The 15,311-nt window shown below is 32.2% G+C and overlaps 2 protein-coding genes across 3 annotated transcripts; one reads left to right on the top strand and one right to left on the bottom strand.

The window, feature by feature from the left end:
* The first annotated feature begins 5,701 nt into the window (after positions 1 to 5,701).
* Positions 5,702 to 8,508, top strand: LOC112790629 (large ribosomal subunit protein uL18c). Its single transcript, XM_025833112.3, has 3 exons — positions 5,702 to 6,034; positions 6,906 to 7,067; positions 8,020 to 8,508. Exons 1-3 carry the CDS (start codon positions 5,873 to 5,875, stop codon positions 8,167 to 8,169), a joined length of 474 nt encoding a protein of 157 aa, XP_025688897.1. The 5' UTR covers positions 5,702 to 5,872; the 3' UTR covers positions 8,170 to 8,508.
* A 1,011-nt stretch (positions 8,509 to 9,519) lies between these two features.
* On the bottom strand, positions 9,520 to 14,380 carry LOC112790628 (protein TIFY 3). 2 transcript variants are annotated; one of them, XM_025833111.3, is made up of 5 exons: positions 13,840 to 14,380; positions 10,893 to 10,998; positions 10,575 to 10,764; positions 10,063 to 10,120; positions 9,520 to 9,954 (listed from the first exon to the last, which is right to left on the bottom strand). In XM_025833111.3, exons 1-5 carry the CDS (start codon positions 14,016 to 14,018, stop codon positions 9,813 to 9,815), a joined length of 675 nt encoding a protein of 224 aa, XP_025688896.1. In that variant the 5' UTR covers positions 14,019 to 14,380; the 3' UTR covers positions 9,520 to 9,812. The 2 variants fall into 2 exon arrangements, with proteins under 2 accessions (XP_025688896.1, XP_072089105.1); XM_072233004.1 differs by having other exon boundaries at positions 10,572 to 10,764; positions 13,840 to 14,285.
* Between the last annotated feature and the right edge of the window lie 931 nt (positions 14,381 to 15,311).

The raw sequence follows: 15,311 nt of genomic DNA, 5'->3' as shown, positions 1-15,311 counted from the left end.
CCCATAGGTTCCTAGTATGATAAAAGTGCCAAATAAATACAATGTACTATAATAGAAACTCACTAAGCATCCTAAGCTTCTTTTCATTAAATATTCATCAGAGGTTCTCACTAATCCATAAATAGGAAACTGTCATAACGGAATACTTAAATCTAGTTCATATTTCTCATATTTCCTAACTTTCTAATTCTTCAACATAACATAACCAAAATCATAAGCAGAAACATCACCAGCTATTTTGTCTCAATAATTCTATATCAATACCTCATATCTTCACCTGAAGCAAGAGAAATCATTTCACTGCATCTACCCAGGAAACTCAAATCACTCATTCAGTATTCATCATTATTAATCAATCATTTCATCATTTCATTTCAACAGGGACAGCCCTCAGGGTCAATCGACACCAGCATGAGGGACCTCTCAATTGTACAAATATAAGCAATGTAGACAAGTAATACACAAGTAGATTCAAGTAAGGCAAATAGCATATAATCACATAGTATGGCATATTCAACTAGGCAAACCAAATACAAATAAGAAAACCCAAACAAATCAAACATATGCAAATGATGTATGCCTGCTCTATGGCTGATGATATCATCTGTCAGTTATATAGCCAACCCGACATGTCCTGGTAGCTAACTATTGGACAGTCCCTACGGGCGCACATCCCCAAGCTCAAAATCATAATCATTATATATATATATATATATATATATATATATATATATATATATATATATATATATACATACATACATACATACATACATACTTGGGATCTCAACTTACGATATAGGGTCAACAGAATCTCGGATCTCAGCTTGGAGCAAGTGGAGCTGATCTATTGCATCTACCCAAGAAAATCTGAAACTCGGATAATTTCTCAAATCTCAAATCACTCTTGATTGGGAGAAAGTGGGGACTAACCACTACATTTACCTCAGGAGACTCAAACCAAACCCGAAGAAAGTGGATCAATGCCACTGCATCTACCTAGGCAGGTGTATCACAATATGGATCATATTCAATACCAATCTCATAATCATCATCATTCTCATTAACAATCTCATAATCATCATCATTCTCACTTAACATCATGTTCATTTCTCTCAATTTTACTAACTCAACTCATTTGGCTTTATCCCTAACTCTTCCATCCTCAATTCAGCCAGCTCTAGACTCCTATCGAGGTTTATAAAGGTTTAGGCGACCAAAAGAAGAGTTGAAAGCCATAAAAACACATTTTTTCAAATTCTGGGAGGTGTGCGTATGCATACAAAAGTCCGCGTATGCATAAGGTGAAAATTTAGTAAGTCACGTACGCATGCATGGTGTCGCGTACGCCTGACCCCAATTTTGGACCATTCTGCATACGTATACAGTGTGTGCGTACGCATCCATATCAAAAAACAGAAAATCTGATATGTTGCAGAAATCAGTTTTTCAGTCCAATTTTCAAAATCCCATAACTTTTTCCACAAAATTCCATTTTCAACCATTCTTAAACCATTAGAAAGATCGATAAATGAATTTTCATAAAAAGTTAGTTTTGAAAGTTTTCCAACTCCGAGGGCCGAGTTACAGCCCACCGACGATGGCAAAAAATCTGTTTTTACCAAAAAGACACATTTACCAATTTTCCAATGATTCACAAGCCTCAATCAATTTCAGCCAACAAAGTGAAGCCAAACCAACTCAAGTCACATATTCACACACAACTAAATCCAAACCTATTCCATCTACACATTCCAACTCAAATACATCCATTACACATTTCAGAAATCTCATTTTTTATTATTTCGTCAATCAACCAAATTTCATGCATTCCATAAAAATTTTGCATTCAATCTCATACATTATCACACAATTCAATCATCACTTATCGTCCTTACCTTTTCCTGCCCTCCGGCCCAAAATCCACAGCCTCCAGTCCAAATTTACAATTTCATCGCATATTCCACAAACCAATAATCATTATCCAATTTATCAATTTTTTTAACACACTAAACATGCAATTTCACACAATTCTCAACCTAATCATTAGTTTAAACAACATATCAACTATACATATTAATACTAACCATTTACACAATTCAAACCTAATCCTAGGGGCACCTAGCCAAGAAATTCTTCTCACACCATATGGTACCTAAATGAAACTTAAACCGTATCTTTATGATGGTAGTTCACACCTAAACACATCATAACTTAAACTTCCAAGGTTCTCAATCATCGCCAATAAGCTTTAGCTACCAACACCTTCTTCCAAGTGCTCCAGATACACCCAACAGCACTAACATAACAATTTCACATATATGTTAATCTAGGGTTCATAAAATTTGATAAATCACAAGGGTTTTGAGGTTTTTTACATTAACCCACTGAACTTTGTGATAAATATCACCAATGGCTCATACTAAAGCACTCCTAAACAACCAAAATCAGAAAATTATTCAACAGCCATACCAAATTTCAAATTTAAGGAGGAAAATTAAAACTGGGAAGAGGACAGTGATATACTCATCACAATACCTAAATAAAATTGAAGAGGGTGAGAAGAGCGATACATGGCCGCAAACTGCACGTCAATTGGAACTGCGTATAAAAAGTTATTGTGGTTTGAAATTTGATGGAGTTAGGGTTTTCTCTCTTCTTCCTCTCTTCTCCATTTCAGCACCCCACTCTCTTTCTCTAGGGTTAATAAGCTGATATGTTCATAACTAAAATTTATATATGTTGGATCTTGGGCCCACATGGATATCAATGCGGTTCACTTGGTTTAATCCGTTGGTCCAATTTTGGGTCAAAGCCTTTAAGATTAGCGTTGCACTTTAAATATTTTTACTTTCTAAATCATAAATTCTAACTTTTTAATCTCTCTCACTCGTAAATTATTTTTCTCAACTACAGTATCGGATAGATTTCACCCGGTACTGCCGGTCAAATTTTCATTATGTGTTTTTACGTAAAAAATTATGTTTTCTGATTAAAAAAATTTACTGAATCCAAATATTATATTTAAATTTTCAAATTATGTTTCTAAATTTTTTTAACTATTTTTTTATATTTAATTTATTATTTATTTAATTATAATTTGACCAGGTTTTACCATAGGTCCTAGGTCAACTTAGTAGTTTGATGAGATTGCTATGTAAACTTTTCCTTAATAATATTTTCATGCTTAGCATTGTTATCAATGGATTTGTCTTTCCCGAACCAACGAGCATTGTGACGAGCCTGCGGAGTAAAGATCAACTATTTAGTATGATAGCAAGATAAAAATAGCTCTTCAATTTCTATAAAGCCTAGCACTTTTTCTCGAATGTCACCTAAGGTTTTAGGTTTTACAACAACAATGGCATTCTGGAATTTTCCTGGCTTCAAACCATTTTTATTGGCATGAAAGTAGACCCCAGTGTGCAAGTTAGGTATTTCAAGGCAACATTCATGAAACATGTAAGGTATTCACGCAACTTTTCTTGTCCCTGTTTTAGTGTACTCAAATAATCTGAATCATGAATATAAGTGTTTTTAATATTTTTTAATTCACGCAAATATGTTTTTAGTACTCAAATAATCTCAAACATGTACGAAGAAGAAAAATGATTAGTGAACAAACCAAATCCTGAAAACTAGAAACAGATCCTATAAGCAAAGAAGAAAGGAAGGGAGAGAACACAACAAAGTATAAAGTTAGAAACATCGTTTAATATCATGGAATGGACTTAGCGATATGAAGCTTTGGGTAGCTTGTCACATCATATTGCTTCAAGGTAGATGGTGTTGTAGGTATAAATAAAGAAAGAAAAGATATTAAGGAAAGACGTCAAGAAGACACAAGATTGGTTAGTTAGAATTGGTCTGCTTAAGTTAGTTATTGGTCTGCAAAATAGTGTTGCAGTACATATATATATGTAGTCTTAATCTTCAGGTTCTATAGAGAGTCTTATATCATTGTTGTACACATTTTTCTTTCTTACACTTTAGCAATAGAGGTTTCTTCATTTTAAAGATTGTTTTGCATTACTAATTCTGTTTTCACAAACTCTTCTCTAGTGTTACGGGTTCTTCAACTATCGCATAGTTCTTCATACGATTTCAGTTTCTCGGCAGATGGCAAGCTGAAATTAACAGGCAGCGAGATATCCATAATCTGGTAACACAAAGGGCCAAGAGTGTTGGAAGATTTTGGAGGAGGACAAAGTACATCTTCTGTCTGATGGGGTGTCTCAGGGATATGAATTGTCTGTTGTATATTGAAATCATCTTCATCATGATTGGCTTCTGGTTCTCAAAGGAGATGAGCAAGCTAAGCTGTTACATCTGTTACATTACCAATAACGCAAGAACCAATTTGAGGAGGGGAGCTTATATCATTCAAGCTACTTTTTGGTGTTATTCAACTAATATTTATGTATTTTCAGCTAAAATTTTTGTAAGAAGTTTTTTGTTATTCAACTAAAAAATTTACACAATTTAAATTTTGTATTCTTCAACTAAAGTTTCTATTTTTAGATATTAAAATTTATGTTTTTTTTTTGTTATTCAACTGAAAAATATACAATTCAAAATAATTTACGTATTATTCAACTTACATTTTTATGCTATTCAAATAAAATTTATGTCCTGTTTAACTAAATTTTTTGTCATTTTTCTATAAAATTCAACTAAACAATATAATTTTTGTGTTTCTTAATTAAATCTTCAATGCTTTTTATATTGTTCATATATTATGGTTTTGTACAATTTAATATAAAAATTAATTTATTTGAATGAATTCTATAATATCTTGAGTTTTTAAAAATTAAATAATTAGTTATTTATGATTTATTATGTATGACCTCAAATTTTTAAAAAAATAAATAATTAGTTATTTACGAGTCATTATATTTGTTGAGATTTTATTTTTAAAAAAATTATTTTATTAAAAATAATTAACTAAAATTTAAAAATTACTGATATTTAATTTAATTATGATTTATTCTATTAGTTTAAATTATTTATTGAAAATTATTTTGATAAACAAAAATTTAAATTAATTTTTGTAATTGTTAACATTATTATTATTATTATTATTATTATTATTATTATTATTATTATTATTATTATTTGTTTTTCGGAAACAAAAGAAAGAAAAGCCACAACGTGGCTTATACATGCATTACATATATACAATCATTGTACACATTGTATAAATATTTCATTGGCTTCTCATACTTTTCCTAACTTAAAATATTTATACATTTTTTTCTTAAAAAATTTATGTTGTTAATTAATAATTTTATTTCTATATTGTATTTAGAATATTAAAAATGTAAATTAACCTATTTATTTGATAATAATAATAATAATAATAATAATAATAATAATAATAATAATAATAATAATAATAAATTTTTCAAAATAATATTTGATGAAATTTTTTGGTCTGCAGACATTTAATTTTTTAAGGATTTAAAAATAGATTTAAGTTTATGACCTTTTCAAAATTTGGAGACATCGATTCTAAATTTAATTTGTTCTATTTTAAAAATTCTCTCTGTATCCGAATGAACGAAAGTCATTTGATATTTTTGTTAGATCTGACTGACCCAAATGAATATAAAGAATTTATATATCTAAATTTTAAAAAGATGAGAACTTAAATATATTTTTAAATTCATAAAAACTTAAATGTTGGCGATCAAAAAGTTAAGACCTCTTTGTCATCTTATCAAAATTAAAAACTCAAAAAAATAAAATCTAGAAAGTGTGACGAAAATGGGAGAGTAGGAAGTAGGAAGTAGGAAGTAGGAAGCAGCAGAAGGATAAGGTGTGATGATAGCAAAAGTAGCGCGAAGGGCGAGTGATTAGAGATTACACAAGAATGAATACTTCTTCTCTCTCCTTCCTTCAATCAGCGTTCCCCACTTCCTCCTCCTTCCTCCCACCGAACCCGCTAACCCCTTCCTTCTGTTTCGTCGTTGAAGCCCATTCCACCACCCGCCGACAAGACAGGACCGCCCGCCACACCCGCATCAGGAAGAAGGTCCCTTTTAATTACGTTCCTTCTTTTCTAAATTATAGTAGCTGCTAGAATTCTGAGAGTAGTTATGGTTTTTGCTGGCTGTTTTTACGGTTTACCCTTCTTCTTTCCTTGCTTTTTGAATAGTTAATTGTTTACACTGATTTCATGTTGTTAACATTGTAGTTCTCTGATGCTGAGTTCAAACAAGACGTTGAAAAGAGAGACTCTAGTGTCCTTCCTTCTGATATGCATATTAAGACAGTTTATTTAATTGCTACCATGTCACTCTCGGTTTCTGTGTGATTACATCTTTTGTGTACCTCCGTTATTTGTGTTAAACACTAAACAAAAGGAGCCTAATTTAGTGTGTTTGAAAGTCAATTCATGCCCGACAATATGCAATTGTATTTTACACCTGTTGCATTTATGCTTTTGTTTGTTTTTTCTCTTTGCTGAATATGCAGTGATTTATTTGTTTTTTCTGCATTGTTGGCTATGGCTTTATATTATATGCACTTTGTTGTGCTTTATGATCCATCTTTCCATTTAGTGGAAGTTCATAAGTTTTGGTACTGCAGGGTTCACCTAGTAATTGGAATTGGTTAAGCATGTAAACTTAACAGATTTGAAATATTGGATGAGTTTCTTTGTTACATGATTTAAGAAAAAAGTTAAAACAAAAGAAAATGAAAATTTCTGTTCAAGAGGGGGAAAATGTACCCGGTTTTCTCTTTACCTTTTTCTTCTTATTGCTAGTACTGTACTCTGTGGAACAGTCTTTTTACTGCTTATATGGAATGCCAAGGCATTCTTTGGTAAAGCTTTTGATTGTAAGTTCACCTCATGAAGAATGCAATGCATATCTGTTTTGGATCATTTTCTGGTTTGTCAGGTTGAAGGGACACCAGAAAGGCCACGATTGTCCGTGTTCCGATCCAACAAGCATCTTTCTGTCCAGGTCATAGATGACACCAACATGCACACTCTTGCTTCGGTTTCAACAATGCAGAAGGCAGTTTTTGAAGAGTTCAACTACACAGCTGGTCCTACAGTTGTAAGCTCTAAAATGCTTTTGATGTGCTGATTATCGCTTAATTACTGTCATACTTCAGTCCACGCACTGGAAACATTCCTGTTCTTGTGATTAAACGTCGTGTTTCCTTAATAGATAACTTCTCAAACTTAAAAACTAACCTGGAAAAGAATATAAAGTTTTAGGTTATAAATAGTTATTTGGAAACTCTTTATACCAAAGAGGAAAAATTATTCACTTTACAGTGACAAATAGCATTCAATGCTCTATTTAAACTTGACACTTAAGCGAACTGGTTTTTACTACACATAGTTTTCAAATTTTTCATTGTAGTTTGGAAACCAAGGAACCTGGATACCTTGATTATGATTGTACATTTGTTCCCATAGTAACTACTGCAAGTCAGCTAAATCTCTTACCGTTCAAGCATCTTTGATTGGAAACCTAACAGTTAATGGTCACCGAGTTTCTCAGCATCGAATGCATACTGAATATGAAACTGTTACCTCTGATGTTTATTTGCTTTATTAATGCCAATTTAATAGAAGTTTAAGTTTTAATTTGATTCATAATGCTCCATAGACTTGTAGAAGAAACACATTTACATTTTGAAGCTCCTCTCCACTTTCACTGATATCCACTTCGAGTAATAGCATTACACATCAGGGTTCCAAGATTTTACCACTTTTCCTCAAATTGTTCAATATATATTGGAAGCAGGAATCCAGATCACTCATTATTTGCACATGAATCTTCATATTTTCCTTTCAATCTGAGTATCATGTATAATTTGTATCTTGGCAAATAACCTTGCTTCCGTGATTGTGTTTCTGGTGTACACAGTTTGTAAGGTCTGACTCCCTTGGAAGAATTCTTGCTTTGTTTGCATCATCTTCATACTTTTCAGCCACTCAATTATGACACTGGTCCTTTCGTTTTGTTTCTGTTTTCTTGTTTTTGTTTTTGGCTTCAGGAAGTAGCAAAGAGGGTTGGTGAAATCATTGCAAAGTCCTGTCTGGAGAAAGGGATTACAAAGGTGGCCTTCGACCGAGGTGGATACCCGTACCATGGTCGTGTTCAAGCACTCGCAGATGCAGCTCGCGAACATGGCCTAGAGTTCTAAAATGATTATGCACTTGCCATGTAGTTCATTTTGAAGTTTGTTACTTAATGATTTAACAATTAGAAAGTCTAGAGAACAATCCTATATGCGGCCAAGCAGCCAACTTTTCAACACTTGATTTTAAAATTTGAAAAACTAGTTTTTTGCTCAAAAAACACATGCCCTCCGACCCCTTCACCTCTCCCGTTGCGTCCCTTCTATCTTTCTGCGTCACCCCTTCCTTCACGTTTCTTCTTTTTCTCTAGATCACTTTTGGAAGTTCTTCTACAATGACTTTAGATGATTCTTTTTGTTGTATTTTGGATGTTCTTTTCAACAAGTTTTGATATTTTTTTGTTAGGTTTCATATGTTTTATTTCAATGATGTTAGATGTTTCTGTTAAGTTTTGGATGTTGTTTTTCAAAATATAAAAAAAAAAAATCCAAAAAGTAAAGAAAAAAAACTTCTAAAACTATTGAAAAAAATTATCCAAAATCTAAAAAAAAATCTAAAATATAAGAAAGAAAAGAAGAGACGTGGAGGAAAGGAAGAAAAAAAAAACACCAAGGAGATGTTACCACGTTTGTGATGTCACGTGTGGCTGCAAGTGACGAAAGGTGATGCATGGTTGATGGTGGAAGACCTGTGACTGCTGGTGGCGGAAGAGGACACGTGGGTAACTGCTGGTGGCAGAAGGGGAAGGGGCTAGGTGACATGGGGAAAGAATAAAGAGTGAAACTGAGATTATGATTACTCTTGATTTAGGATTTTTTTTTTTTTCCTTGTTGGGTTTCTTTCACCGTCCATATACTAATTGACTGCAGTTAGATGGTACTCCACCTAGCAAAATTGCTTGCATTTTTAACACTTAAAATACTCAACTCAGTAGCTTAAATGATTAAAGGTGAATACTATGCTGCCTAAAAAGTGGTGTTTATTTATTAAGAAAGGTTAAAAATTATTATTTAATTTAAAAGATATAAGAATAAATAATTTTTAAAAAATTAAAACTTACTGGAAAACATAAATTAGGCAAAAACTTATAAGCACCATAGAATTAGCCATGATTAAATACGAGTGATCAAATGTATTGTGAGCGTGGAAAAGTTGAGAAAACCTCGATAGCATCACAACTGTAGTGAAAAATGATAAATGTAAACTATAGCTACAAAAAATAATCCAATACTTGAGAATAATGTTCGTACTCCGCAATTAAACAGAACAAGTAAATGTAAACATTTTTAACTAGAATTTTTGACATCATTGTAGTAACACAATTCTCGCAAAAAATTTGGTTATCTAATGAATTCTAAATTTTAAACCCCGAATCTCGATGGAATCACGAAATTATAAAAGCAAGTGCAGGAAGATTATTAATACACGGATAATCAATTGTTCAAATAGAGTAAAACAGTTAAAAGGTTCAGGTGACCAGACAAACACAACATCCAAGTCACACTATTTCTATCCCTTCAGGTTCAGGCAGTTACATTAATTAAATATATATACGTAAAATATAGACCCCACAATTTAACAATTCAGTCTCACAAGTTTGTTGCTTCTACAGTCATTAATTAACAATTTAACATTTTGATCCATATGCTACAACAACAGATAATAACAATAATGTAACCATATATAGTCATACCAGCTATGGTTATGCTCAAGAGGCAGCTACAGTTGGCTGCAACTCCTCTTCTGATCGCTTAACCAAATCCGGTGCATTGTCGGCACTGAAGTTGTTCTCTATGTTGTCAGCCATTTTTGTTGTTGACAAGGTAGGATACGGGGCTTTGCTCCCCAACCTTCAACAAATACAAATTATGCAAAAAATGTCAGGAAATCGGAGATCTAGAATTACGAGAGATGCCAATAGGCCCATAGAAAAGACCTGTCTAGAATTAAGACAGTACCTGTCTCGACGCTTCTCAAGAAACCTTTGCAGTGAATGCCTGCGTGCTATTGGGAACTCTGAAGACAGATAGTAAGTCAGAAATACATGGTCTTGCATTTTGATACAGTAAAGATAACAGTCAATGCAGTTACAAAACTCTCTCCATTCTTTTTCAGCTATCCAAAAATGTTATGTGCACACCGAAAATCAGCTATCATGTATTTTTGTATGAATACATATGTTGTTTAAATCATTTTCAATATGTATTTTGTATTCAACATGTATTCTATACGACTGGCTGATTTGGCGACTGATTTGTAGTGTACTCCTAGCATAGTTGTCATCTATCACTATCATATTTTGCTATATCATTAGATCAATTTGTTGTCAAGATATATCGATTCAATGATGTAATGTACTGACAAGTGACGGTGACAAATAAAGGGAATAGACAGAATATATCAAAAAGAAGGTGCCGTAAGTATTAACAAGATTATGATCTACATCTAGAAAAATAATGAGAATTACCACCTTGCAGCCTGCAGATGGAATTCTTCTCCGCAGGGAAGCAGATTGACTGAGGAGAAGCGACATTATTGGAGGTTGCATGTGGCGAAGAAGGCCTTGTGGGAACAGCTGAAACAAAAGGAGACTGTGGATTAATCTTCTTCATTTCAGCTGACTTTGCAGTAGCAGCAGCAATAAGCATTATTTCATGCACCTGTTAGTATAAAAGATAATCAAAATATAAGATTTCGATGGATAGTATCATAACATATAAAAGAGGAAGGCTGGATTGGAAGTACAAAAATCTGCAAGATTCAATTCTAACTTCAAAGAGCTGCATACCTTGTCAGCAGGGAGTCCATCATACACACAGACACTTCCATTATAGAAGATGGTAAGTTGGCTTGGGCTAGAAATTACACCATTAAATCCAGAAGCTGGCAATGACCTAAAAGAAGCAAAAAATTGTTATGGACACATCCCCGGGAACATAATAAAAGCACTCGTAAGCTTGACAATATTGAAAATTGTAACCTTCACTTTCCTAGAATTATTAATGTTTCGGATTTATTAGATTTCCTGTATTTTCTAGATTTTGAAGACAGCTTCATGACATTGTAGCATGAGATCCAAAAACGGGGTCCTAATACATGCGAAAAGCTTAACAATTTGAAAGGACTTCTTAAATTAATTGATCCTAAAAAACACACCAAAGTAGTTTAGAAGGATAATAATACATGTCAAAGGCACCCAATCTCACATAAACGACAGTCAGGGCATATGCCGTTACAATTGAATGAATCGATTTTATCACCAGAATATCACTCTTTAAACTTGGATAGACAACGAATTCATCAGTTTATGCCCTTGAAACTGTTCTTTATATCGAAACTGTTCTTTATATCTTGTAAAAGAGTTAAATCTCAAATGCTTCCTTTGTTTTCTTGTGATTTAAATCATTGACTTGTATTCTTTTTGCTGAACTGAGATTATCTATTACTGAATCAGACAAAAAGTTGGGTTATGTATCACATTTCCCCAAATATCCTCAGATTAATAAGTTAGTAAAGTGAAAATGCCTTCAATAGAAAATCAAAATTCATAAAACATCTGCATCTAATTCCATCTGACTGAGAATTTGCTCCTCCTTTCCTCAAATGAGAAAACAAATGGAAAAGAGCATTTTTTTATCAAACAAACCAGAGGTACTAACTTCAAAATGAGACCCGGGAGACCGAAGTATAGTCCCAAACTCATCACCTTCTGTGAAGTATTTCATGCTTCCAATAATCCTCAGAATATTTTATGGATATTAGGAATGATGTACAAATATTCACAAATTTATCATTCATAAGGAAGCAAAAATATGATGGTTTGGCAGAGGGAAAAAAAATCCATTAGAAGGGACATTTAGAAAAATTCCAAATGCAAAATGCAGTTATATCTTACTGCCAAGCCCTCATAGTTATCCCCTCAATCATTACCACCACTTCTACTATTTTCATCATCATCAACATCACGCACCACCACGACCACTATCATTGTGTTTGTGCACCACTATTGCAATCACAGAACTTCACCACTATTCCACCATAGCTGTAAAAGACTATACTATGTGAAAGTAACGAGAGAGATTAGGACAAAAGACCTTAATATTATAGAAATTTTTTTGTTTATGCTAGGAAGGTTGACCATGGAGGCTATACACCTATTTTATAAGCTCATGTTAGAGGAGCTTTTTCCTTTTAAATTAGCAATGGATGTTCTAAGTCAACTCATTATTTCAATAGATATCAATTCAAAGTTCCTATTTTTAAAGAGTAGTAGTTGATTTGATCATAGGTTGGGAAATGAAGCTCTTGAAATAAAGGGGTTGTTTTACCAAGAATGGTAAGATGGAGAAGTAAACAGAATCCAAGTTCAACAATAAATTTTCACATCAGAATTCCAAAGTTTAGGTACCATGGATCTTCTCCCAAAGTAACTACAAGAATAGATGAGGACATGTACAAGAGATTACAAGATAAATGAATTACTGAAACTTGGTTTGATAAAGTTTTTACTTTTTAAAAGTAACTTACAAAAAATAACTTTTTAAAAGTTGTAGCATTTATATTTAGTAAATTAAATTAAAAATAACTTTTAATAAACACAAGCACCAACAATTGCGTTTCGTAAATTAGCTTTTAAAATTAAAAAATATTATAAAAGACATATATATAAGAGTTAAATTTGGAAATGTATGAAGTTATATTAGACTTTTCAATTTTGATAAGCAAAATTCATTTTTAAAAAGTTTCATCTCGGTGCTTTTAAAAGCACCTCTATCCTTTAAATACTACAAACACAAGCCCAGGGTCTATTTATATACAAAACACAAAATATGAAACTTGTGCTTTTGCACAAACACCTTTCCAAAAGACTTTACCAAACTAAGCCTCAATTGAAAGTTGGGTGGTTTGTCACACGAGAAGATCAACAGGCTCCCAGTAAAGAAGTTTCCAAACAAAACTGTAAGAGAAATCATTAAAGAAGATCTTCTCTAAATGGTTCCATTGAAATTTTAGTAGTTGATCCAAATTCCAAAGACATCAAGGGAGCTATGTAGTAGATCTACCTAGTAGGAAACTGGAAACGACTCTGTTGATTTTTTTTCCCTTAAGGGTATTTTTCGGCAAAGCGGAATATTCTGTTGAGACATAAGTTTACTGAATTTCCCAGCATATATAATCATTGGGGATGAAAAAGCCCTAACCCTAGGACTCATTTCCAGCTCATAGCTCTCTTTGGGGTTACATAATTGACATAATTGCCATATATCACCTCAATTACGACGTTTTATAAAAAAATTACGCATTTACATGAATAATTCAAATCCTGTGCTGCCACTAACATAAAATTCCTGCATTAAAATTTTTGAAAAAAAAAAAAACCTTTTTCAGGAACATAATCCCCCACCCCTTCCCTTTTTTTTATTTAAAAAAAAAATTTAATGCCCAAGCTTAAACCTAAAATCGCACATGTCCTCTCTTACACCAATAGAAACCAATTTAAGGCGAAGATTAAGAAACCCCACATCTTAATTGTTCATCAGTGGTTTTGCAGCAACAGAAATCATAAAACTTTACTAAAGCTAAAATGACCAAGAGCAAGATGGTAACTTTCAAAGGAAGAACAACAATAATAGTACCCAAAAATAGAAAGCAAAAACTAAAAAATAAAAAAGGAAGGTTCTGGAGGAAACTATATGCAAATGAAATGAGGCATGACATTTATATCAAACACGTACTTGTTATCATCACCAACGTTGTTGTTCTGGAGCTGTTGTTCCTCCATGTCAGTGCTGCTAACTCTATCAACACTGTCCTCCACAACAGGGTGAGAAGATTCTAGAACCAGTTCCCGGTCTTTCTGCACATCCCCTGTAACCTCCTCGGCCTCTGGCTTCACCACAGTGACACCCTCCATTGCAGAAACAAGAAAAAGAAGGGAAATGATGAAGGACTGATATTTCCCAGGACAAAACAAACAAGAAAAAGAACAACAGAAGTTTGGAGATTTCAAAAGAGAGGTGGGTTTTGATTCCTTGACGAAGGTGTTTGTGAGTAAACAATAACATTAACATCAATCATTGTTAGTTGCCGGCTTCTTTATTTTTAAGGAACACGAGTTTTTTGTGCTTCACTTTGGTTTGTACTATTTTAATATTTTATACCTTTTGTCCGTCAATGACACGCTACAACTACACCTAGCCAATGGTAATATTTGCTTGGCCCTCAAAAAAATCTTTTCTTGTTTTCTTAATCAAAGAAGGAGACAATGCAGTCCCCACCCACCACTACTCTGTATTCGGTGGAGTTTACTTTCACTTTTTTTTTATATACATTTTTTTGTCTTTGGGATTAGAGGTTAGAAGGATATTTTTAAATAAATAAAACAATTTAATAATTACAAATAGAGTAAATTATTCTTTTTGGTGTCTAATAGAGTAAATTATTAAAAACGCACCGGACTTTTGAAACACTGACAAAAATAAGTTTTATTTTTTATAACAATAAAAATATTTTTAAAATATTATAAAATACGACAAAATAATAAAAATAGTATTATTTTTTTAAATAATAAATAATTTTTGTGTGTGACAAACTGTTAATGCATTTAAATTAAAATTTTGTAAAAATATTTGAATAATTATTTAAAAAATACATATAAAAAAGATAAAATTTAGTCTCTAGAATTTTTTATTATTTTTAAAAATATTCTTAATCATTGATAAAAAATTACTTAGCATAAAATTATTAAATTTTAAGGATAAAATTATCTTATTTTTGTAATAAATTTTGCAAAAAATAGCATCAAAATCTAATTTTAAAGTATTTTTTGATAATATATATTTAACATTGGATATTTTTATCACGTTTTAAAATATTTTAAGAATATTTTGTCGTTAATAAAAATTGGGGATATTTTTGTCAGCATTCTGATAATTCAAGTGTGCAATTGATGGTTTACTCTTATAAATATATGTAAATATGGGAGAAGAATAAACTACCAAAATGATACTAGATAAACCACAATTTTAAGGTTTATCTTGTGTCTTATTTGGTGAATTTTATTAACTTTTTCCACATTTATTCACTAAAATAGCATGGTTTTGTAATTCTCCCGAATTTATGCTTAAGAGTGAAAACATGTTTTTTAGGCCTTAAAATAGCTCAATTTAATTCGCTTTAATTCCATTCGATACCTTGATATGTTTGT

This window comes from Arachis hypogaea, chromosome 3, assembly GCF_003086295.3.
Source record: "Arachis hypogaea cultivar Tifrunner chromosome 3, arahy.Tifrunner.gnm2.J5K5, whole genome shotgun sequence".
NCBI lineage: Eukaryota > Viridiplantae > Streptophyta > Magnoliopsida > Fabales > Fabaceae > Arachis > Arachis hypogaea.
This window is presented reverse-complemented; position numbering and strand designations above follow the sequence as displayed.